This window comes from Zootoca vivipara, chromosome 13 (genome assembly GCF_965207765.1).
Source record: "Zootoca vivipara chromosome 13, rZooViv2.hap1.1, whole genome shotgun sequence".
In the NCBI taxonomy this organism is placed as follows: domain Eukaryota; kingdom Metazoa; phylum Chordata; class Lepidosauria; order Squamata; family Lacertidae; genus Zootoca; species Zootoca vivipara.
The window spans coordinates 21274768-21300058 of record NC_142596.1 but is presented as its reverse complement, the minus strand read 5'-3'; the positions used below and the strand labels follow the sequence as shown (position 1 = coordinate 21300058).

The 25291-nt window shown below is 43.4% G+C and overlaps 1 protein-coding gene across 1 annotated transcript in view; it reads right to left on the bottom strand.

The window, feature by feature from the left end:
* IGF1R (insulin like growth factor 1 receptor) overlaps nt 1-25291 on the bottom strand; it is a 186776-nt gene that overhangs the window by 13925 nt on the left and 147560 nt on the right. Inside the window, exons 8-16 of the mRNA XM_035131059.3 lie at nt 21925-22163; nt 18060-18227; nt 13580-13784; nt 8798-9084; nt 6209-6345; nt 5774-5933; nt 4257-4362; nt 3609-3679; nt 1428-1657 (exon numbers count right to left, since the gene is read on the bottom strand). Coding sequence (XP_034986950.2) covers nt 1428-1657; nt 3609-3679; nt 4257-4362; nt 5774-5933; nt 6209-6345; nt 8798-9084; nt 13580-13784; nt 18060-18227; nt 21925-22163 — 1603 coding nt within the window. The remainder of the gene's footprint in view (nt 1-1427; nt 1658-3608; nt 3680-4256; nt 4363-5773; nt 5934-6208; nt 6346-8797; nt 9085-13579; nt 13785-18059; nt 18228-21924; nt 22164-25291) is intronic.

Genomic DNA, 25291 nt, shown 5'->3' with positions numbered 1-25291 from the left:
CTTATGGTTCCTGATGTCAGATTTATGTCCATTTATCCTTTGGCGTAGGGTTTGGCCTGTTTGTCCAATATAGAGAGCTGAAGGGCACCATTGTGTATGCCATCAAATGCCAACGGTGCCCTTCAGCTCTCTATATTGGACAAACAGGCCAAACCCTACGCCAAAGGATAAATGGACATAAATCTGACATCAGGAACCATAAGACTGAAAAACCAGTAGGAGAACACTTCAATCTCCCAGGACATTCTATACAAGATCTCAAAGCAGCTGTTTTATTACAGAGAAATTTCAGGAACAGACTGGAAAGGGAAGTTGCTGAATTGGAAATCATTACCAAGCTTAAAACCATGGAAGCACCTGGGATGAATAGAGATATCGGATTCTTATCTCATTATGCATGATCAAGCTTTCTTTAGCACCTGAGCCCAGGACTAATTGCAGCCATCAGCAGCCATTAACACCCATCTACAGGTTTACCACTCCCATCAGCCCATCTCCCATTCCCACCCACCCCCACCACCCTCTGTATATATATAGGGTCTGACACTTCTGTTTCTAGTGTATCTGAAGAAGTGTGCATGCACACGAAAGCTCATACCAAAATATAAACTTAGTTGGTCTTTAAGGTGCTACTGAAGGAATTTTTTATTTTACCCATTGAAAGTAATGGAAAGTGGATTAATCCGTTCCAGACGGTCCGCTGAGTACTTAAACTGAAGCGTACTTAACCTGAAGTATGAGTGTAATTGGTTCTGGAAGTCCGTATTTAACCTGAAGTGTACTTAACCTGAAGTGAACTTTCCCACAAAAAGGAATGGAAAGTGGATTAATCCATTCCAGACGGGTCTGCCGAGTACTTAAACTGAAAGTACTCAAACCGAAGCGTACTTAAACTGAGGTATGACTGCACTGCGCTTGTGAGTGTGTGACTCTTCACTACACAAACAAACACTATGCATCCACTTGAGAAAAGGGGGAGAAGGGAGTGAGGAGGAGAGAGATAGAAAGAACATAACATAAGCAGTGGAGGCCAGGCCACTAGGGTGAATGGGGCTCTGCCCCACCAACTTCAGCCTGTCCCCAGGCAGCCTCCACCTGCCCACCTTCTTACTTATAGCCAGCCCAGAGGGTGGCACCAGATGTCAGCATCCTCCTCCTAGCTGCATACACAACATAAATTTAAATCACCGCCGCCCCGTCCCAAAAAGAACCTGGGAAGAGCATTGAGAAAACTAATCCAAAAAGCTATGAAGGAAGCTTTTTTATCTGATATAGAATTCCATTTATACTGGTTCTGTACAAAAGCACCACACCGGCAAGCAAATAGCGGTTTTCCGGTGAGCAGCATCTCCCAGGATTTAAGTAGGAGAACAGGGTGGGGGGTGGTGACGGAGTGGAAGAAGCTTTAATGCGTTTCAGCAACTTACGACATGGTGGCAGTTGAACTCCTTCATAACTGAAGCCTCGTTCAGAAACTCGATCCGCTCTCGCATGCTTGCCGACTCGTTGACTGTTTTGATGGCCACCCTGGTTTCTGGCTCGTCCTTAACCACGCCTTTCGCTATCCCTTCGTACACCATTCCAAAGGAGCCTTGCCCCAATTCTCGGCACATGGTAATCTTTTCTCGGGGTACTTCCCATTCATCTGGAACGTACACTGTAAAAATCACAAGGAGAACCCGTTTCACAAGCAGCTTTGAATTGAAACGACTGTCATAATTTTTAAAATAAATAAAAAAAACCAACAGAGTGCAAGCAACATCCTCTTCCATTAAAGTATACTGTACTGGGATGTTCTTGCACAGGCACCCCCAAACTGCGGCCCTCCAGATGTTTTGGCCTACAACTCCCATGGTCCCTAGCTAACAGGACCAGTGGCTGGGGAAGATGGGAAGTGAAGTCCAAAACATCTGGAGGGCCGAAGTTTGGGGGGTGCCTGTTCTTGCACTTCTTGCTTTAATTTCAACAGTCATCTTACTGCTTCAACCCTTTGTAATCCTTACGTTGTTTAGCCATGCTATAATATTGCCCCCATTTCACAGATTGGAAACTGACCCCGAGCAAAAACATCATGCCCAAAGATGCACAAATGAGCCTATTGCTGAAGTAAGACACAGACCCAAACTTTAGCGTGTGGTGTACCTGGCAAGGGAGCATTCTGCAGCAGAGGTGTAATGCAAAAGCATATTTTAAGAGGGCAAGGACACTTTGCTTAGCATCTGCTATGCATTTCAAGAGAGGGGAGCAGAATAATGTGATTAAAAAGCTGTAACATGCATTTCTCAACAGAGGGTGGGGGATGTAGTGGCAGCCGCCATTACAACACGCTCTGGAAGGGGGGGGGGTTATGAGAAGGGACACCGGAGTTTTCCACTCAGCTGGCCATTAGATACCTTTGTAACTAATAATTTGCACCTGTGTTTTCTCATTTCCTCCTCCCTACCAATCCATTTTCCTTTTGTATCCTTTTTTAAAAGTATAAGCCTGAGAGGAGGGACTGTTGCTGTTGGGTATTTTTGTGATTTGAAAGTCACTTGGGGAACTTCTTTTGCTGAATAGGAAGATTATTTTTATATATATATATAAAATACACAAGCAACACGAAACTCCAGGTTTAACTTCCAAGAACAAGGTCAAGATTTCAACTCCAAAACATTAACATTTCCCTGTTTTTTTTGGGATGCCAGAGAGCTGCACTGCTTTGTTCCAGGAGGCAACTTAAGAGCTATAAATCCTAGCTTACAATTGGAAGGTGCAACCTCTGACAAGTCTTCAAAGAGCTACAGCCTAGCATTTAAGGAAAAAAAAGGTTAAAGGTTTCACTACAAATAAAAACTAGTGCTAATTGTAGCTGAGAAAGATGATGAGAAAGAATTGAGAAGGAAAAGACGATAGCTCTGCAGCAGAGGAGCTGCCTTTCCGTGCAGAAGGTCTCCGGTTCAATCTCTAGCTTCTCTATGTAGGACTGAGAAGGCATTTGTTTAAAATCTTGCAGGGCTTCTGCCAGGCAGCATAAACAATACTGAGCTAGATGGAGCAATGGTCTGATTTGGGATAAGGTAGCTTCTTATGTTACTATGATAGCTGAAAGATACAGTTCCCAGCAATCTTTTAATTGTGTATTTATGTTAAATATCCTTCATTTTGGGGGTTGTTTGCCTCCCTGGGCTCCTTTAGGAGGAACTGCGGGACAGAAATTTAAAGAATAACTATAAATCAATATATACAAGAGGCCTGCACTGTGCTTTTAAGAATTTAAAGAATTGTTAAAGTTCACTTCAAATGATTATTTGTATAGTTTTTATTAGTGTTTAATGTTTTATTGCTGTACACTGATATGATATTTCATGTTATTGCAATAAAAAAATACTATTAGGTATTCTTTAAGAACTTTCTGACCTACCTTGACCTTTAAAAAAGAAAGCAAAAAGCCTGAGACCCCCTCTCCTTAGCCCCCCAAACTTCCTCTTTGCCTGACTGACAGTGAAGGTTGTCTTTACAACTGATTCACATAGAGCTCCTTGTGACTCCACCTCAGGCTCTGCATTCACTTTTATTCCAAGAAGTTGCTATCTTAAAAGGAGTCAGAAGTGGAAGGCCTGACTTACCATCTGAGGCGCTGAAATATTCTGGGTTCACAGAGGCATAGAGCACTCCGTTTCCAAGCCTGTCGCTGTTCCTGTTAAAATGCAAGAGGAAAGTTTCTTATTTCAACACACATTTTTTTTTTAAAGAGAGAGAGAGAGAGATCAACGTTTCACTCTATTCTGGTCCTCTCACCTTTGAGTTCCGGTTTGTGACTTGCTTTTCACACCCACCCACCCACCCCAACAGCAGCAGCATTTGGCAAGTTTGCATAAAGGTGTTGGGAATCAATTGTGTTACTTCCCAAATATGCCTATGCTCAATGACAGGCTTATTGAACCTAGGTTAGCTGAACAAAATAACAACAACAACAACAGTAACAGCAGCAGTCAATCAACTATAGCAAGGTGAAGAACACACAATTTATTTGTCCTTGTCTAGGCTAGTATGACAAGGTTTAACCCATTGTGCCTGACTACAAAATCTATCAGGAAAAGGGCAATATTACTTTCTGACTTACTACACGCTGGCTGTCGTGTTGTTGTGAGGATGTTGTTGTGAGGATAAAATGACGAGAGGGAGAATCATATATGCCCCCTTGAGCTCCTTGGGAGGAAAATTGCAACATTTATAAATGCAATAAATGAATACAAATAAATATCAACCCTCACCTCTTTTTATTACAGACGTACAGCATGATGAGCAGCCCTCCGATGATCAAAATGACAGCAATGGGTAGAACAATAATCAGGTGCAAGAAACCCCCATAATTCGGTGCTGCAGCAATCAAAACAAGAAAGTAAATAAAAGGATGGTGATAATTCATGTGTGCATCTCTACTGCTGCACTAGCTAGTTAGACCTCTCTGAAACATAAATAGCTACTGCTGGGCAAACTTTTTAAATATAACACACACACACACAAAACAGAACACGGGGCCACCTAGAGCGTTCTTTTTACAAGAGCACTTTCCAGATGATTGGTATTTTGGGGTACGGCTCAACTACATATCAGAAAAATTCAAGCTGCACTATTAGAGCTGATTTGGAGGTCCTGTGCTACAAACCTGCTTCCTGAAAAAGAGCAGAGGTTTTGTGATAAAGGAAGGTGATTGGGAAATGGCACTGGAAAATGGCACTTGCTCTGGCACAATGTCATTTAATCTCATTGAAAATGATCACTTTAACTTCCTTGCAAATGTTATCAGAACGAATGCTCAAATCGGGATTAATGTTCAACAAGCCGATCATCTGGGGGAACCCCAAGGGTGGCTGGCTGTTGCTCCCAAGGAAACTCACACGGAGGAAAGAAAAAGAAAAAAAGGAAGAAGACACGGCTCATCTGCTGTTTCATCTACAGTATCTGCCTTGAAACACAGACATTTTATTCTAATTAATCTGGGATAAATATCCAACGATCCATTTTCTTTTTTTCTTTTTTTTTGCTTTAATAGATCTTTATTGAAAAGTAATGTTTTACAAAAAGTTTACAAAAAGTTTACAGAAAAGGAAAAAAAAGAAGGAAAAAACATTATCATTTCATCACCTAGGCAATTATATACATCAAAATACTGCCCTTGACTTCCCGTCACCATCTGCAACTTGTCTCCTTTATATTCTTCATGTACTGACATTCCTCATCAAAATCTTGTTATTCTTTTTTGTACATAATAAAGCTTATCCTACCAGATTGTCTGAGTAATTATTGTATGCCCATCAATGCAACACTGCCATGAAGATTCCTTCCCTGTTGTCGGTTTCTTGCATATAATTCCTGAACTTTTCCCACTTTTCCGTAAATGCCTGTTTGGGTTTTCCCTTTAGATTATCTGTTAATTGAGCCATTTCCATAAAACCCAATAACTTGACTTGCCACTCGCCAACTGTAGGGATTTTATCTCCTTTCCAGTTGGCAGCTATCAACAGGCGGGCTGCCGCCGTAGCATACAGGAAATGCTCTCTATATTTTACTGGCAAATCAGTATTCAGAATTCCGAGGAGGAAAGCCTCTGGTTTTTTAGTAAAATTGAGCTTAAGCTCAAATATCCAACGATCCAAATATCCAACGATCCATTTTCTGCCAGAAGTTCAGAATCTTAAATCTGAAGAACACACAAAATACTGGAGGGAAAGCAGTTACACAACCAGTGTGTCCGTATTTCCCTCCCCACCAACGAAAACATCCTTACTTTTGGGCTGCACATAGAATGAGATTGCCTCAGTCCAGGATCCATTCGCAGACAGTGATGTGGCTTGAACTCGGACAGAATAATTTCCAGGGTTCAGATGTGTCAGTTTGGCTCCTCGAAGTTTCTTGTATTCTTGCCTTGAAACACATTCTCGCTTCTCCTACAGAAGGTTTTTTTGGGGGGAGGGGGGGGAGAAAAGCAGTTAAAATGATTTTTATTAATGCATCTGTTGCATGCAGGACACCGAGACTCGAGGCTCTGTAACCTGGAGGACAGCTAGCAGAGCTTCTTCAGATGAACTTGGCGATTGGGCTGCGATAGAAGTGCTTAGGCAATCCTTAAGGTATCTTGGGCCCTGGTTGTTCAGGGCTGTGTATATAAACACAAGGACCTTGTAAATTGGGTTGGATGAAAAAGACCTATAATCCCGCTTACCTCTCCATTTTGCCCATATTTGATTTCATACATCAAGATCAACCCATTGGGGTTAACAGGTTCCGGCCACTTGAGGTATATAATGTTTTCTTCCTTCCCTTCCCACGTTACTGGCCCTGGAATGTTATCAGCTCCTTCTGCGAAAAGATGTGGGCAAGAGTCAATGTCAAGATTTGAGGCAAACAACATACCGTGGTGTCACTAAAGTAATAAGAACATACAAAGATCCTGTTGCATCATGCCAGCCAGATGCCTAAGGGAAAGTGGCAAGCAGGAAACGAGCACAATATCACTCTTTTCCCGCATGGCTTCCAGCAACTGGTATCTATACCCTTTTCAGACCCACAACATGCATTTGGGGACCCATTTCTTAATATTTTTTTTACTATAGATTTGCCTGCTAGTAGTGCTTCTGCTATGACCCACATTGAAGTAGGCCACACCACCAGTTGAAGACCAATGGTCTACACCAGGCATGTCCAAAGTCCGTGTCAGGGGGCCTCATCCAGCCTGCCGGTTGGTTTAATCTGGCCCCTGCGACAGTTTATTTCCTGGGGTAAAATCCTAAGAAAGCTCAACAACTTCAATCCTAAAAAAAAAAAGATCCACAACTTTGATCATCCCTCACGCATGTTCACTTCATCAAATCTGGCCCTTTTTGAAAAAAGTTTGGACACCCCTGGCCGACACTCTACAGCAGTGGTTCCCAGTTAGCCAATTACTGAGGAGCGCCTATTTTTCAAAAGCCAAGCCACAGACCCCCTACTTTTGAAAATCTTGATATTTCTATGGTAGTAGCAATTTTTTGAACAAAATGCAGGGTAGCCCCTAATAAGCAAAGGAATTTAGATATATACTAAAAAACAGACTAGGGCTGAGCGGTATCTGGTTTTCGACATTGTGATATATCAGTAGCTAAATATTGCGATACATCATGACGTCTGAAATGGGAGATCAGGTATGGGGATGAGGAAAGGAGCAGTCACGGACACTGGACGGGTGGTGGGGGGAAGAGGAAGTGGAGTCTGGGTATGTTTAGCCTAGAGAAGAGAAGGTTAAGGGGTGATATGATAGCCATGTTCAAATATATAAAAGGATGTCATATAAGGATGTCATATAGAGGAGGGAGAAAGGTTGTTTTCTGCTGCTCCAGAGAAGCGGACAGGGAGCAATGGATTCAAACTACAAGAAAGAAGATTCCACCTAAACATTAGGAAGAACTTCCTGACAGTAAGAGCTGTTCGGCAGTGGAATTTGCTACCAAGGAGTGTGGTGGAGTCTCCTTCTTTGGAGGTCTTTAAGCAGAGGCTTGACAGGCATATGTCAAGAATGCTTTGATGGTGTTTCCTGCTTGGCAGGGGGATGGGGTTGGACTGGATGGCCCTTGTGGTCTCTTCCAACTCTACGATTCTATGAGTCACCTCCACTGCATGGTTTGAGTGGGAGGGGATGGGTGTGTGTGCATCAAGCCGCCGTCAGTGGGGCAGCCAGCGAAGATGCACGTCCACTGTGGCTACTGCTGCTTTACCGTTGACTGAGAAAAGCTGCCCTGCCCTAGTGCCAGGGGAAGGTAGTGCCACGGTGCCTTGGAGGGCAATCAGCTGCCCTGTTCTCCGTCAGGGGGAGGGGGAGGTAGCACCTCACAATCAGCTGCCCTGTTTTCCCTCAACACGAGGGAAGGCTGCGGCATTATCGGCTCCCTCAGGGAAGGCAGCTCAGATTAGCAGCGTTACCAGCTGAGATCACTGTGCAATATTGGCAGTGCCTTGACATCAGCGGCCTTGCTCTCCTTGGCACGAGGAGCAATGTATTGCCGGGTCAAAATCGTTATCGCGGTGTGATTTTTGGCCAATATATTGAAAAATCGCACAGCACTAAAACAGACCATAAAACTTTTGATATTACCATGCAAAAAAAGGGACAAATATTTAGTTGGAGGGGACACAAGAGATGGGTTCCGCGGACCCCACCCCCAGGAGTCCCTGGACCCCCTAATTGGGAACCACTGCTCTACAGCGTGGAACGCCCTCCCGTCGGAGGTCAAGGAGATAAACAACTACCTGACATTTAGAAAACACCTAAAGGCAGCCCTGTTTAGGGAAGTTTTTAATCTGTGATATTTTAATGTATTTGGTATTTGTTGGAAGCTGCCCAGAGTGGCGGGGGAAACCCAGCCAGATGGGCAGGGGAATAAACAAACAAACAAACAAACAATAATACAGCGTGTCAGGCAGGGGTCTCTCCCAGGCTAGCAGAGACCCCTGCCTGAAACCCTGTAGAGCGTCTGCCAGTCAGTGCAGACCTTTGGTCTTCAATTAGCCCTACCTGGAGATGCCAGGGATTGAACTTGGGGGTCATCTGCATGCAAAACAGTTGCTCTACACTGAGCTATACTCCTTCCAGGTTGATTTCAACACGGGGAGTTAAAACTGCCTTTTGAAAGCAAGTCTGAGATGACAACGTTGTGCCAGGTTTTGGGTTGTTTTTTTTTTGTAAGATGCTTTGAATGCAGAGATAAAGATGGAATTGTTCTTTTTATTATTATTAAAGAAGGAAGGAGAGAATTTAAGCCAGGTTTCAAAACTGTACCTGCAGGCCTGGTTCTTGCAAAAACAAAGTTAGCGGCGCTACAGCCGAGATTTGCAGCTTCATGATTGCAGCTGTGGATGTCAATACGGTAGAGCGTGAAAGGCAGGAGGTGGGAGATAAGTGTCAGCTCCCGGCCTTCCACTTTGCTTTCAAAGAAGGGAAACTCCATATCGGCCTCCTCAGCATCCGATTCATTCGCAAAGTGCTCTGGGGCTGTGGCAGTCCTGTTCTTGTGAGCAAAGGTCGTGTTTGCAACAGGCGACACATCCCTGCGCTTCCGGTCAGGCCTGGACAGAGAAATAAGAGAAGTCAGTGAAAGTGAGATTAGCAACCCCCTTTTATAAGGAGGAAAGCAAATTTAAGAGACCCCATTTGTAGCCAGAAGTCACAATGTTTTGAGAGAAAATAATGAGAACCATTAGGACGGCTAAAGAATGACAGATGTCCAAAGCTTGCATGATGTCCCATTCAACAGAACTCTGTTTATAGGTGTTGTCTCTCCCGAGTTAAATTTCACATTGGTGATTCATCCAAGCCCAATAAAACACATTTCACAGGGAAGAGAAACAGAAAGGAGGCAGCTGAGGGCAGAAATGATATAGATAACACTGTGGGAAAACAGAAGCACTTCAAGCTCCATGGAAAGTTCAGCAATAGGACAAGCAATCATCAAGGAGAGAGGCAGATCCCATCATTGGATCCTTGCAGGAAAGCACTGGCCAGACCTTTGCTCCATATCTAGCTCAATTATTGCCTGCACTGGCTGGCAGCTGTTCTTCCTTTTTGGTTATTTTTTTATTTGCAAATTAAACAAAGTAGAAAGAAGAACAAGAAAGGGAAGAAAAAGAACTAATACATTAATAATACTAATACTAATAAACCACCAGCAGCTCTCATCGATACATCAGTACATCCAACCTACAAGAAATATATTAATATAAGACCTCCAGCTGTCAAAAGAGGTATCCCCAGACTGACATTTCATCTATAAGAAATATATTCAAATGTAGACAGGGAAGTGAGGTCTTCAGACCACTATGCAATAGGTGGTGGGTGCTTATCCTTCCTGTCTCAAAGTTTAAGTCTCTAAGCAACCATAAGGGCCCTCCAGGGCTTCAGCCACTGAGTTTTTCCCCAGCCCTACCTGGAGATGCCTGGGATTTTATAGAAATATTTAGAAATCACACTTTTAAAATAAATAAAAAAATCCTTCCAGTAGCACCTTAGAGACCAACTAAATTTGTCATTGGTATGAGCTTTCGTGTGCATGCACACTTCTTCAGATATCTGAAGTGTGGGCATGCCCTGACCTAGCAGAGGTTATCTGATATCTGAAGAAGTATGCATGCACACGAAAGCTCATACCAATGACAAACTTAGTTGGTCTCTAAGGTGCTACTGGAAGGATTTTTAAAATTTTGTTTCGACTACATCAGACCAACACGGCTACTACCTACCTGTAACTAACACTTTTAAAAAACATACAAGGTGGTATAGACCACACAAAACTACAGTAAGAATATAAACATAAATAAAAACATATTGGCTGGTAAACAGAAATTCAAATAACAAAGGCCTGTTTGACTAACACAGTTTTTAGAAGATGCTTTTTAAAAGGCAGGAATGATTCCAGCCAAACCTCTGCTACGTCAGGGCTTGCCCACACTAAAAACTCGGTCTCTATTAAAGGCCAACCAACCCTCAGATGCATAAAGAACCATAAGAAATGCCCCATTAGAGGTTCTCAGTGATCAAGGTGATTGTAAGGGATCAAGTGGTACTTAAGGATTGAACCTGGGAACTTCTGTGCTCAAAGCAGATGCTCCGTAACTGAACGACCAACCTTCTTTAAGGTCTTAGGATAACCTGCCTTGGATAGCTTAGATTGCCACCAGGGTCTCCTTTGAGAGGAAGGGCAGGATATGAATTTAAATAGTAATAAATAAAATAGCTGGGGCTAGACCTAACTGGTGATGTGTTTAAAAGAACACAAGCCTTTTATTTAGCATCTTTGGTGCTTTTGCAATGTTGCACACTCCTGCTCCAGCAGGAAAGTACTGCACCAGTCTAATTGACATACGAATTGCTCTCTCTCCCATGGGAGACAGCAATGACGAAAAGACAAATGGAGGAGGTGGGAGAGACAGACAGACAGACATGTGCAAGTAACAAGTTGCTTAAAGGGAGCAATCTCACCCAGTTCCTAATCTCACAGTTCCCTGACATCCTGGGTTCTTAAGTCACTTTAACTGCTCAGTGACTTACAAGCACAAGTGACTTAGCAGCTGCATCTCAACTGCTAAGGTTCTTCTAGCATTGAAAAAAAAATGCACCAATTATGAACACAAGCTGAGCAAAGAGGAGGAAAATATGCAGAAACAGTCAAGGCTTGTGCTAGCAAATCGTTCCCACTTGCTTCCTCCCACAACCCAAAACTGCAATCTAGAGACTGTCACAATACCTGATCATTTGCTACCATTTCTTCTAGGGTCAAGATGCTCAGGGCATTCTGTTGTTTTCACTGCCCCCACCAATGCATTACTCAATTTCAAAATTAACTACCAGCTGAAATAAGAAACCTATATTTGATTAGCACAAGAATGCCATGGCAGGAGAAAGCTTTGAGCAGCGGCTATCGGAACTAAGCTGATGGCTGTGAAAGGCAGAGCCAGGCAGAGGTTTCCCCAGTTGCCATTGGCTGAATTAGTCTGCTCCTTAGATAACTCAGCAGGGCAAGGAATGACAGCAGAGTGAATGGCCCAGAGGAATGAGAGGAAAAAGCCAGAGAGAGAAGAAAAAATGGGGCATACACGGTAGCAAGTATAAACTTCACACAACCAGGAAAACATGCACTTATCAGCGACCACATGCCACTATCGGTTCCATCTGAGCCTTTGGATATGCAGGAGAAACAGGCTTTTCCAGAAACCTGATTTTAGTATTAAGTTTTGCTACCCAAGTCTAAAAGCAAATGCTATCTCCAGCAATGCTACTGGGAAATGCTGCTTTTCAAATCTAGGCAAAAGAAAGGCAAACCATTTGCCAGGTCACCTAGGCATCTGTAAGGCCAGGAGTACCTGGCATGGTGCCCTCTGGCTGGCACTGGACTACAAATTCCATAACCCCTGACCCACTGGCCTTGGTGGATAGGGCTAATGGGAGCTGGAGTGGAGTCCAACAGTATCTGCAAGGCACCATGTGGGAGGATGCCCCATGTTAAGACTATTCTGAAGGCAACCATATGGAAATCCAAAGCTGTGGAACTCTCTTCAAAGGTTCACTAACCCCTGCAAAAAGCCCTCAAATGTGATGGGCAAAGGAAATAGCCAGCAGTGGCTCTTGGGTGTGTAAAAAGGTGAATACGGTAAGGAAAGTTTACCACCCTCTCTTGGGCGGGGCAGGGGGGGGGGAAGGAGGAAATATTTGAAGGCAGGCATGGCTTGCATAGTATCCCAAAGAAAACAATGTGATCTTGCAGTGAGGTGGGGTAGGATTTCTCATATTCGTTGTGTTACTGGAATGAGCATCTTTGGAATTTTTGTTTTGTATATGGTTTAATTTTTTTTTGTTTCTCTTTGTTATTTGTCTTGTTAAGTTGCTTTGAGGCTTCCCCTCCCCCTCCAATAAAGTGAGTAACAAATGTAAAAAACACAAAATAATAGATAACAATACTGAGCAGCTATTTGCTTCCACGCCCCAATGCAAAGAGACTGGTACTCACCTTGAATGGCTTGGGACCCAGTTATATGATTGAACACCTCCTACTCTTAAATCAAGCTGCCTGTATTCTATGCCCCAACTATGGAATGCACACCCCAAGAAGGCCCCTCTGACACCAACAGAGTCATCTTTGATTCACCAGGCTAAAACTTCATTATTATTATTATTATTCACTCAGGCACTTAAAAATCTTCCTTATTTAACCTCTTCCTTATTTGATTGACTTAATGATGTTTTCTGATGGCCCTTTTTAAAAATTCAATCTTGCCATTTTAAATCCTGTGTTCAAATCCTGCCCCAAAGTATAAATTTTGACAAAACACAATGTCTTTTGAACATGCGGCACATATCTTACATGGCTCAAGGTAACTGCACTTATTTTTGTTACTAGCATGTAGGAAAGGGTTTTCTGGTATTACTGGCTATGGGGGGGGAGAGAGAAATCAATCAAAAATACAAAACAAAAAGTTATCTGTTATATATTTTGGAAAGTTGTTCATTCACTATGCATTTGAACACCTCTTAAAGATACTGCAACCATTTCCTGCATGACGGTTCTTGAGATCAATGAAAGTTTTCGTGTATTTTGTGGTTACAAACAGATGCCGTCTTGAATCAGGATGTCAGACATAACTGTCCGACACTGCATTCACTGATTTTAACCACCAATTTCAAAAGTGCACAATTTACTCACTTCACAGCTTTCCTAAGCAATGCTGGGTATAAGGCTGCTCGTTTAAAACGAACCCCATCGTGTGTTGGGGAACCAGGCAGACGGCCTTCTCGGTAGTGGCACCCACCCTGTGGAATGCCCTCCCACCAGAGGTGAAAGAGAACAACAATTACCAGACCTTTAGAAGGCATCTTAAGGCAGCCCTGTTTAGGGAAGCTTTTAATGTCTGATGGATTTCTGTATTTTAATATTTTGTTGGAAGCCGCCCAGAGTGGCTGGGGGAACCCAGCCAGATGGGCGGGGTATAAATAATAAATTATTATTATTATTATTATTATTATTATTATTATTATTATTATTATTTATTTATTGGAAAGGGACCCCCTCACCTGGGCAAAAAGATGGCATTATGCAGAAAATTCTCGAAGACTTTTCGGTATTCCGCCTCCTCCTTCTCTGCCTGCTTCTCTGCCTCTGTCTTTGGGCAGGAGCAACAAGGTCCCCTTTCTCCCCCAGAACCCTCAGGTTTGGTAGGTTCAGTTGCTTCCTCGGTATCGATGGTGCCGTCGGCATACCTCCGAACTGGGACTTTACCTTTAAAAAAAGAGACGTGCGAAGAAATCAGAAGCTGAAGTAGGAAATGCAAAAGTCTGCTGCCTCTCTATTCCCCTCAAAGTGGGACAAGTCCCACTTGTGAAGACTTAAGTGAAGAGGGGGCAGGAGAACAGTTACAAACAAGCAAGAAAATTACCCCCCCCCCCACACACAAACACATACAAACGAAAAAGGCATAGGTGGCGACACTTGGGAAAACAGGAAACTGCCTTACACAGTTAGACATAACTTAGCTAAGTGTTGTCGCATCATGGATGGAGAAGCTCAGGGCTTACAGCGAGGTTAAAATATATTTGGTTTTTATCCAATGTTTGTTCCAATTTGTTTGCAGGGCAGTTACATGGCAAAAAAAAAAAGACGGTTCTACTCACTGTGAATGGGATTTCTGGGTCTTGTGGAAGCTGCTGCCAAACTCCTGCCATCCGGAGGTCAACAGGTAAAATAGCAAGTTACGTTGATAAACACAAATAATTCCTACTTGGCTACCATGGATTTACACAACAGTGGAAGGTATTAGGCATCTAGACAAGAGCTTATAGGATTCTGATTCCTCAATATCAGACTTGTCACTCCATTTGTCATCAACTGCCAGCACACTGAGTCTTCATATCCAAGGGAAGCAGAATACCCGAAGCTGGGATTTAAGATCCCCTATCCCGCATCAACGGGGAACTGTTGCCGTAACGTTAGGTCGGTTTGGAGATCTTGAAGCAGCTGGCTAGGAAGTGCCCTGTGGCAGGACTTTTCTGAAGTTCCCAGGAAAGATTCTTCGATGTATTGTAGGAGACTGGGGTTGAAACTAACTCCTGGAGAAGTTCTAGCAGAAACCCCCAGAACCTGATGTAACCCCTTCATCATGCCTGGCAGAGAGTGTTAGTGGTCACAAGACATTCCTGGACTTTGGTGTGGAGTCAGGGCACACTGCTAAGTCTTGAAGCAGATGGTAGGAGTCCGATTCTACTACTTCATATTGTCCACTCCATTCATCACCATCTGGATCCATCGCCTGAGGATCTAAGTGTTGGTCTTCAGGGGAAGCAGAGCCCCTTGGGAGGGACTGAGATCCCATTCCAGAGCATGTCAAAATCTAAATGGATAACTTTGGGAGCCACTGCAGAAAGCTTTCCCATCCTGGACTTAGGCTTGGGATCAGGGGCCGCTGTGATTACCTTGTCAGCAGAAGTAGGAGTGGCTGCAGGAAGATCAATGAATTTGAGTGTTTCCATAGCCTTGCCTAGAAGCATAGAGTAATGGGAGTCCTGAAATCATCTATCAGAGTCTGACTCTTCCACTTTTAATTCACTACTCCAATTGACACCCTGTTCACTGGAGGAGAGATGCTCTGATTCCTGAACTTTGGGGGAAGAAGAGCCCCATGGGAGGGACTGAGGAACCCTACAGGAAGGTCACACTCTAGACCGTCTTTTGGCCTGGTGTGTAGGAGGAGCAGAACTACCGGTAGAAGGATTGAAAGTAACCTAAGGTTGAAGAGAGGAGGAAGGCACAACTGCATTTCTGGCCAGATCTACCAGCAAAGCCTCCGTAAGGCAGTATAATAACTCTGGATGCAGATAAGGCATAGCTGGAGTCTGGAGCTGTGCGCCAAGGGCAGAAGATGTTGCTGCCAGAGGGAAGAGTTTTTGCGAGGTAGCTATGCGCTGCCAAACCAAAAGTGTAGGAACTTCTGTGGGATTTCTAGAGGACTGCCCAGGAAGGACCACTACACCAACGCCAGTGTGGTGTAGTGTTTAAGAGCAGTAGACTTGTAATTTGGGGAACCGGGTTCGTGTCTCCGCTCCTCCCCATGCAGCTACTGGGTGACCTTGGGCTAGTCATACTTCTTTGAAGTCTCTCAGACCCACTCACCTCACAGAGTGTTTGTTGTGGGGGAGGAAGGGAAAGGAGAATGTTAGCTGCTTTGAGACTCCTTTGGGGAGTGATAAAGCGGGATATCAAACCCTAACTCCTCTAACTACTCCTACTACTCCTCCTCCAAACACTTGTAGAGGGGAGCACCAAGTAGGCTGAGTTGCGGCTTCCTCTTTGCCCCAATAAAATTCTTCTGCTTCCTTGCCCTTCTGATTGAGTGCATGTCCATAGAAGCAGGGGGTCATGCCAGCTGCTGATCTTCCACTTACAGTGCCCAATTGGGTGGCAAGGTTGAAAGCAGCCTAGCATACCCTCTCTGGATCTAAGGCATTCATTGTAAAACACCCTTAGGGAGGGGGAAAGCTGACATCAAAGCTGAGAAAGCAGAAAGGATGGTTGAAGACTGATCCGGGTGACAGGGTGGGGGGTGGGGGTGCCACCATTAGGTTGTGCTCACAGAGGCTGGGTCCTTGGCCTGTAAGGAAGAGAACTGCAGTGTAGCAGCCATTAGCTCCCTGCATGACGTGGCTGATTTCTTTTAAGGCCTTGCACATATTTAAAGTGAATTCTTTTTTATTTTGCCCTTGCCTGTAGGCTAAGGCTTAAGCATAGCTGAGAGACTGAATTCTTCCCCCCACTTGCCTGTGGGCTAAGATTTAAGCAGAGCTGAGACGGGCTGAGAGCACAGATCAATGGGCTTAAGGCAAGGTGGGAGGCAGTGACAAGCAGAGGAGGGGGAAGACTCCTCTAGGCCCAGTGGAAAATGAAAGTAAAAGTGGGCCTGGACGCTTTGGAGGAAGCCACACTGGAGCTAAATAACGAAGTTATGAGTGAAAAAGAGAAAGGGGGGGTAGTGTCACCCAAGAGGGGCTCTAATGAAGGCAAACAAAGGTGAAAGGAAGAAGCAATCTGGGATAATGTCTGAAATTTGGCGATGGAGCCAGAAGTCTTACACAACTGCTTTCGATGCACGCAAAAGAAAAACTGGCTCCAGTAGAGACACGGAGGAGCTAAATAGGAATTGTTTGTAATTTTCAACTTATTTTGCCTCTTGACTGCCGGATGGCAATATAACACAGTTTGGCAGCAGCTTCTATGAGATTTAGAATTCCCATTCATGGTGAGTAGAAGTCCTTTTTTTGCCATATAACTGCCCTGCAAACAAATAGGAAGAAATGTTTCATAATAACCCAATTTGGCAGCAGCTTCTACAGAGAGACCCAGAGAAAACATTCATCCCACATTCATCTTGATTTGCTTGCGGGATATTTACACTTTCCAATACATTTCTCTGCCACTTTCCAAACTGCAAAAATTCAATGTTTAATTTTTAAGTGGATTTTTTGTACTAGGATGTAGGAGAACTTTAATCCACATTAAATGCACAAACCTAAAATTCTGGCATGCTACTAAATCACTCCCATGAAATACTGGCAGTCTGGAGGCATCCCATATTACTTTTGCCTCCAGGCGGAGGAAATCACATTTACAAATTTTCTTCTGTATTCTCCAATTCCCTAAAATGAGAACTAGAATTTCTCTAGGGTGCTAGAATTTTTGTTCCATTTTTTTTAAACCTGCAAGGAGATTCCTTTTGTTTATAATATGGAGGAATACTCAAAAACAGTACCTACCAACAGTAGGATGAAGGAGCGGTACAGCCCATTCTGAAACTTCACTCTTCTGCATGTGTAGATCACACCTTGATGATCTGCTGCCAATTTTGTGAAAAGCTAAACCAGCCTTTCCCCAGCCTGGTACTTTCCCTAAGTTGGTTGACTCCAACTCCCATCAGCCCCAGCCAGCATGGCCAATGGTCATGGATGATGGATGTCATAGTACAAAACATATGGAGAGTAAAGGTTGAACTAGATGATCTACCAGTATGCAAGGGTGGGGAACTTTTGGCCCTCTAGAAGTTTTATGAATATAGGAAGCTGCCTCTATACTGAGTCAGACCATTGGTCCAACAAGCTCAGTACGGTCTCCATTGACTGGCAGTGGCTCTCCAAGATTTCAGACAGAAGTCTCTCCCCGCCCTACCTGGAGATGATGGAGACTGAACCTAGGACCTTCTGTATGCAAAGCAGATGCTCTACCACTGAGCTATGGCCCTTCCCTAAAAGACCATATGTTGTTGCACTACATCTGCTATAGACCCCACCATGAACTATGGGAGATATAATTCATCAGCCAAGGTGTTGCTGAACTGCATCTCACATTGACTGCAGGTAGCAAAGCCAACATTCAAGACTGCTGGGAGTTGTAACCCCACAACGGGGGGTGGGTTCCCCATCCTTGCTCTATGCGATCTTAGGGATTTTCAAGTGCTAAGATGAAGAGGAACCCTGAAATGGTGTAAGGGCATTTCAACCTTGGTCTCACCTTTGGCGCAGTAGTTGTGCTTATAAAGGTAAGTATCCTGAGGCTGCTGTTGCCACCGCACAATGTAGTAGGAAAGGTTGCCGTTGGGGAAAGTGGGCGGGTTCCATTTCACAATCAACTCAGAGGAAGAATTGGAAATTGAAAAGACGTCCAGAGGAACAGATGGTACTAAGGGGGGAACATAAGAAAAGAAGAAAATTAGAATTCCTGCAAGGGGATGATCATCTGCTAAAGTCAGAAACAGAACGGGATTATATTTACAGTGAAGAAAACCATTGTTAACATTCTCCATGCAGGATATGTTGTGAACTGCTCTCAGATCTACAGGCATAAGGAGGTATACAAATTTAATTAATAAATAATAAAATAATATCCTCGCTCATTCACCAGAGCTAAAGTACAAATACAGTACAACATGGCACCCAACATGCACATCCTTATTTATTTATTTATTTATTTATTAATTATGGGTTTAGACAATTAATGTACTGGTCCATTACAATAGTCTCTAAGTGGTGTAAAATGAATGCAAAACAATGGAATGGAAATGCCTGCCAACACCTCCTGCCCCCTAATTTTAGTATTACGTTTAAAATTGAGGGATTTGGCCTTTTTTTACTAGGTAGGGGTTGCTGCTTGAGGAGGGGGGTAATCCTGCTTTTATCTATTTTATGGGGGGTGTCTCTTTTTTGTGGGGTGAAGGTAGTTCTGAGTATTACCAATCCCCCCCCCCCTGTGAAATGGGTATTTGTAGGTACCTGTGGCAGTTGTGCTCCTATGCCTAAAAAGGTCAGCAAAGGCTGTTCCAAAGCAACACAGGTTCATATGCCCCCAAATGAACCTGACACTCATTAAAGGAACCTGTGGTTCCTCAGGAGCATAATCAATGTCCCTTAATTAGATCAGTTGTGTCAGAGAAGCTTCTCTCAAAGGCAGCCCCTGGCTTCTCTCCCAATCACAACTGCCCCCTCCAGCAACATGCAGCCTTCAAAAGGGGCTTGACTCTGCACTGGGATGCACTCTCGGTTCACATGGGACAATGGGGAGGGCCCTAGAGGTCTAATCAGTGCCCCATGTGAACACAGCATGCACCCTAGGAGGCTCCTCAGAATGTTCCGCCTTTCCCTCTGCAACGCACAGGAATTCCTGGCGTGCAAAGTGTTCTTTGAAGGAGGGAAGTTTCAAAAACCAATGACATCAAGGCATAGCCAACTAAACAGATTAGCCCAGTAAATGGTCTAGGTGTACCCAACGCTATACCGGTAGAATTGGGTACCAATCTGTACCTGGATTGGAGACCACTGGGAAATCCTTGTGCACACTCTTAGCTTTCCAAGGAAGAATGGAAATTAAGAGAATTTACAACAAATATAATAATTTCTGCTACCTTAAATATGGTCAGGGATGTGCATACTCTGTTCTTAATACATGAGATTCTGAGCTAAAAATAAACACATTCAGGACTCTAGTAATGCAAATAACCGTAACATATTTAATTCCGGCTAGCCTGGGAGGGGATGGGGAGTTTAAAGAGGAACCGCACAGAACTTCAAAGCATCAGAAACTCTGTTTCAGGAGAAATGAGACTTATTTTTACCACGAAAAGTGTATGTTGCAGAGGATGGCATGCATATAGCCCCCCCCCCCCGATCCCTGTTTGCAGCAGAACCAGAATCAATCCCGTTTCCGCACTGAATCAGATACAATTTCCATTTTCAATTAAGAGAGACTTCGTTCAAGATGATTAAATGCTGTTGGGCATTTATCTGTGTTTGATTAATCTGACAATTATCACCTCTCCACACACAGCCCTGTATTGGATACAATTAAGTTCTGGCAAGGCCAGGGTGGAGTGGCGTTGTATAGTTAAAGCCATCACCGGTCTACAGGAGCTGCCTGACATGCTAACAAGGATGACTCCTTGCTTCCCTGTTTCAGCATAGGTTTCCCCCAACCTCACCATAGCTGGTCCCACAAATACAGTCGTACCTTGGTTTTCGAACAGCTTAGTTCTCAAATGTTTTGGCTCCCGAACACCGCAAACCCTGTTTCAGTTTGCGAAGTATTTTTGGAAGCTGAACGTCCGACAGGGCTTCCGCAGCTGCACTTTGGTTTTCGAACGTTTTGGAAGTTGAACGGACTTCCGGAACGGATTCTGTTCAACTTCCAAGGTACAGCTGTGTAGCACTTTCCCAACACGACCTCTTATTATTTGAATGGGACATGCACTGCTACTGCATCCTCTCCAGAATTCAGGAGACACAGAGGCACCAGAAATCTAAGGAGCACACTGACAAGTCTTAGGGAAGCTTGGGCCTGATAACAGAGAATTCGTGGAATGATAAATGGCATACATCTCCTTTAAAAAAAAAAAAGTACCATCCCAAACTAGGGAAGCTATGCTGAATTAACCTACTAATGGTATTTTGCACTGGCTAAGTTGCACAATATCGAGGGTTGCAAAGGTTGGTGGGTTATTTCCACATGTGGTGGGAATGCCCAGTCATACAAGTGTTCTGAGGAGAAGTACTTCAGGAAGTCTCAGCTATAGTGCAACAGCTTTTTTCAATGCACCCTGGACTAGCTTTATTGTCAATATTGCGTGATACAATGTGAAACGTGCAATATAAAGATTGAATCGTTTTCTTACTAGCAGATGCACTTACGGAAGCTGCTTAGTACTGGACGTACCACACACATTTTAGCTTAAGAGGTTGCTGGAGCAGAATCTGCAGATTGGCTGTGACAGAGAAATTGAGAGAGCGCAACAGACAGGCCAGAGAAGCCAAAATGCAGAAATCTTTCTCCATTACCTGCAACACCTCTCATTGTTTATGTTAATAAACAAGAGGGTAAATTACTCCAATTTTGCAAAAACCCTTCTTGCTCAGGTGTAATTCCTAAGCATTTCTAGTCACTGGTTTGATAATAATATAACTTCTGCCTCCTTTATTTTACCTTTTCAGTCTCAGTTGTGAGAATCTGTGATATTGGATGCCATATCTATACCAAGTATTGAAAAACATAATTAATAAAATAAAAAATAACAATCTAAGGAGAAGGCTCATTCATCACCCATTGACTGTAGCAGCAAGTCTTGAATTGACCATCACAGGTGAAACTTCAGCAGAACTTCAATGTAGGTTTAAAAGAAGGGCACCCAAATTATGCATATGCGTGACGGAACTGGCCAGAGCCTTAGATTCTGCAATGTATTTACTTCTGAAAAAACTGCAGCCCTGATAGCATTCAGCCTTCGTACTGGTAAGCCACATTAAAGCAGCTGATTCTAAAATTCAACAGTGACTATTTTTGCTCCTTGTTTCTGCATTTTCATATCAAAAATCCCTGGATCTTTGAATTAAACAAAGCTTGGATGAGATGTTGCAAAAACCAACAAACCGTATCTTTTGGCCATCTGCTGGAAAACCTGTGCAACACCTCCCCTTCCAATACAAATCTCAGAGTACTGACTAATAGCCTGATGCTACTATGCACATTTACTCATAAGCAAATCCCACTGGGACATAGCAGGACAAAATCTGAGTTGCATCCTAGTATCTATGTTTTGCAGCCAAAGCCTAATTAAGCCGAAACACTTGAGATTTATTGTTAGTTTATATTACCCACTGAAGGCATCGTGGATTGGTTTTCCAAGCACATAGCCCTCTCTGACAAAGCAATACCATCTTACAAAAGCGCGAAGTAATTTATCGGGACCAAGTGCTGTCACGCAGTTGTATTCAACAGAGTTTTACTCACAGTAAACCCTCTGAAAGTTAATGGAGTTAAGACATCTTCATGAATTTTGAAAATGTCTGAATATGACTAATCCTGGACATAATATTTGGGGTTTTTGTTTTACCTGCAGCTTTTGTTCGGATGTAGACGATCTCACTCTTTGCTCCATGAGCATGGTAATTCTCCATCATAGTGAGCATGACAGCCTTGACGTAAATGGCATACTGAGTCCATGGTTTAAGCGCCTGTAGCAAAATCCCTGGATTGTCCTCTTTATTTTGAGGAAGGTCCACATCAACCAGGTTCCAGCTGTTAGAGCGGCATGCATCTTGCCCGTCGTATTCCGTCACGTTCTTGAAAGGTCTGAAAATGGGCAACCAAAGAGGGCTGTGAATTTTTTACTTCTAACAAAAATCCCTCTTAAAAACTTTTAAGGATGGACGCTTCATGCCAACTTTCCCCCAATGAAACTCATAATAATAAAACTTCTGCATTTTATAGGATTTTTTAAAAAAACCAACCTGGAGAATCCCAGGTTTTTACTTCTCAAGTTCTATTCATATTTAGGAAACCAAGCCTTTGCAAGTTACTGAAATGACAAGGGATATCCAAAAGGGGCAGGCCACTGTTGTTTTTGCTTCCCACAAAATGAAGCTTTTTGTTAAAGACAAAAGCAAACAGCTTTTTATTCAGCCACTCCCTGGCTAAAGCAGACATAAAGCAAAAGAAGTAAGTAAGTAAGTAAGTAAGTAAGTAAGTAAGCAAGCAAGCAAGTAGAACCTCCCACTCCTCTTGGACAAGATGCATGCTTGCAGCCTCCATTAGGACTTGGATGGTTAGTCCCAACACTACTTTTTTATATGGTGTGTGTGTGTGTGTGTGCACTTTTCCCTTACGATTGTGGGATCATCACAATGCTGAAGTGATATTAACAGCCACCACTGGCAGAATTTATTTCCTACAATAGACTGACTAATCAGAGGTGGGCAGACTTCAGGGATAGGCAGATCTTGTCATATCTACTCCCCCTGCCCAGAACCCAAGATCTACCAAACAGACCAGATGGAAAGGGCACACAAGGGTGCCTCTGAGCACATTCTAAGCCTAAAGATTTGTTTTCAGCATTAGAACTCAGCTGAGCCCACAGTCCTCTCACAGAAGGGATCACATTCTTTATTTCCAACCTAAATTAGGCCACTGGAAAGTCAGTTTGATGTTGCGATGTTTAAAATCCTTGATGATCTACTGAAGATTGCCCCAAGATTTACCAGCGGGTACCAGTCTACCTTCCACCCTCTCCTGCTTTAAATCTATCAACCCTGCACTCTTTTAGCTCCCTAGTCTGAAGACTCCATTACTTCCTTCTCACCGAAAGTTATACAGCCCCTGTGAGGATTCACCCATCTCATTCTACTCTTCAATTTCTTGCCTTCACATCACTCATAGAGGCCCCATCTGCACCATATATTTATATCACTTTTATACCACTTTAAAGAGTCATGACTTCTCCCAAAGAATTATGGGAGCTGTCGTTTCTTAAGGGTGCTGACAGTTGTTAGGAGACCCAATACCCCCCCCCCCAATTACAATTCCCAGAGTGATTTAGCAATCAATTCTTCATCACATGGAACTCTTGAGAACTGTAGTTCAGTGGGGGGAATAGGGGCCTCCTAGCAACTCTCAGCACCCTAAACCAGGCATCCCCAAACTGCGGCCCTCCAGAAGCTTTGGCCTATAACTCCCATGATCCCTAGCTAACAGGACCAGTGGTTGGGGAAGATGGGAATTGTAGTCCAAAACATCTGGAGGGCCGAAGTTTGGGGATGCCTGCCCTAAACAAACTGCCCTTCCCAGGATTCTCCAAGGGCAGCCATGATAATTTCAAGTGATATCATAGTGCTTTAAATGTATGGTGTGAATATAGCCTTAATGCCTGACTTCTGATGAAGGCCAGTCTGCCCTCTGTAAGATGGGGGGAAACCTCATGTCATCACCATCCTGCAAGCTTTGCAAGAGGCTTTGAAAACAGCAATGTCATAAGCAATCTTGCCATGAGGGAAAAAAAGGTGGCTCTTCAATCCAGCCTTTCACAACTACAACTCCCATCAGCCCCCACTGGCACCATCTAAAACAGGCATCCCCAAACTGCAGCCCTCCAGATGTTTTGGTCTACAACTCCCATGATCCCTAGCTAACAGGACCAGCGGTCGGGGAAGATGGGAATTGTAGTCCAAAACATCTGGAGGGCCGAAGTTTGTGGATGCCTGGTCTAAAACATCTGGAGGGCACCCAGTTGAGAAAGGCTGCCCTTGTCCATCTCACCAGGACCCCATGGATTCAGTCTCCTTCTATTATTAGTCAAAATACATACACAATCACTAATTATATTTAACGAGTGCTTAACAAAGGGGAACAGATCAATATTTAAAAGAAAACCACTGTTTTGACAGATTTTTACTGTCAATGAAACTTGTTTAGTCAACTGAGTGGCATTATTCAAACAGCTCCCTCCTCACCCACTCCTGGCTGAAACACAAACTACTATTTTATATACAACTTTGAAGTTTTGGGAGCAACAATGGTAAAAATATTAGATTATACCAAAGCACTGTACACAGAAGAATTAAGAGGCCTTGCCCACAGAGTCACAATCTAGGTGCACAAGAGACACTGACTGCATTCAAGAGTAAAACTATGATTTATCATTAAGAGAACAACCCTACCCAAGCCTTGGGCTCTCACACTCCCCACTCCTCCATTACAACTCTGATGAAATTAGAAGATTCCATTTTTATTTTTGACTAACCACAGTTTAGCATTATGACTGAACCTGGACAAACTGTGGTTAGCCTCGAATATGGTTTACTTAAGGAAGCCAACTTCAAACCATGGTTTATGGAAGTGGCTCACTTCAATAAACAATAACTAACCAGATTTCACAGTCCAGATGCAATGCTGAGCTGTGGTTAATCAAAAGCAAACCAGATTGCCACCTCAAAGCTATGCTGGAGGAGGAAGGAGCATGTGAGCTCATCTACTATTGTTCCTATCATAAGCCTTATTGAGTTTATTATTATGTCTGAATGCAGCCAAGGGAAAGGAGTATGGAGAAAGGGGATGGGGAAAATCCTAGGCAAGATGGAAACTTACTGTGGATGGCAAGATATTCTATAGCTTTTTACATACCGAAATTGACAGGGCCACTTACAATGTCAGAAAAAAGAAGAAAAAATTAAAAAGAGGCAAGGGAAAAGATGGGTAATAGAAGAAAATATAAGGGTGTTTTTTTTTTGCAAAGTAACAGGCAACAAGGTTAACAAAGCAGACATGAGAGTCTGAAAAACACCACGGAATAAAATTTTCACAAAAGAGTAGCTGGGGAAACCCAGCCAGATGGGCGGGGCATAAATAAATAAATAGTAGTAGTAGTTGTTGTTGTTGTCATAAAAAGCCAACATCAAACCATGGGTTATGCAGCTGACTTGATAAAC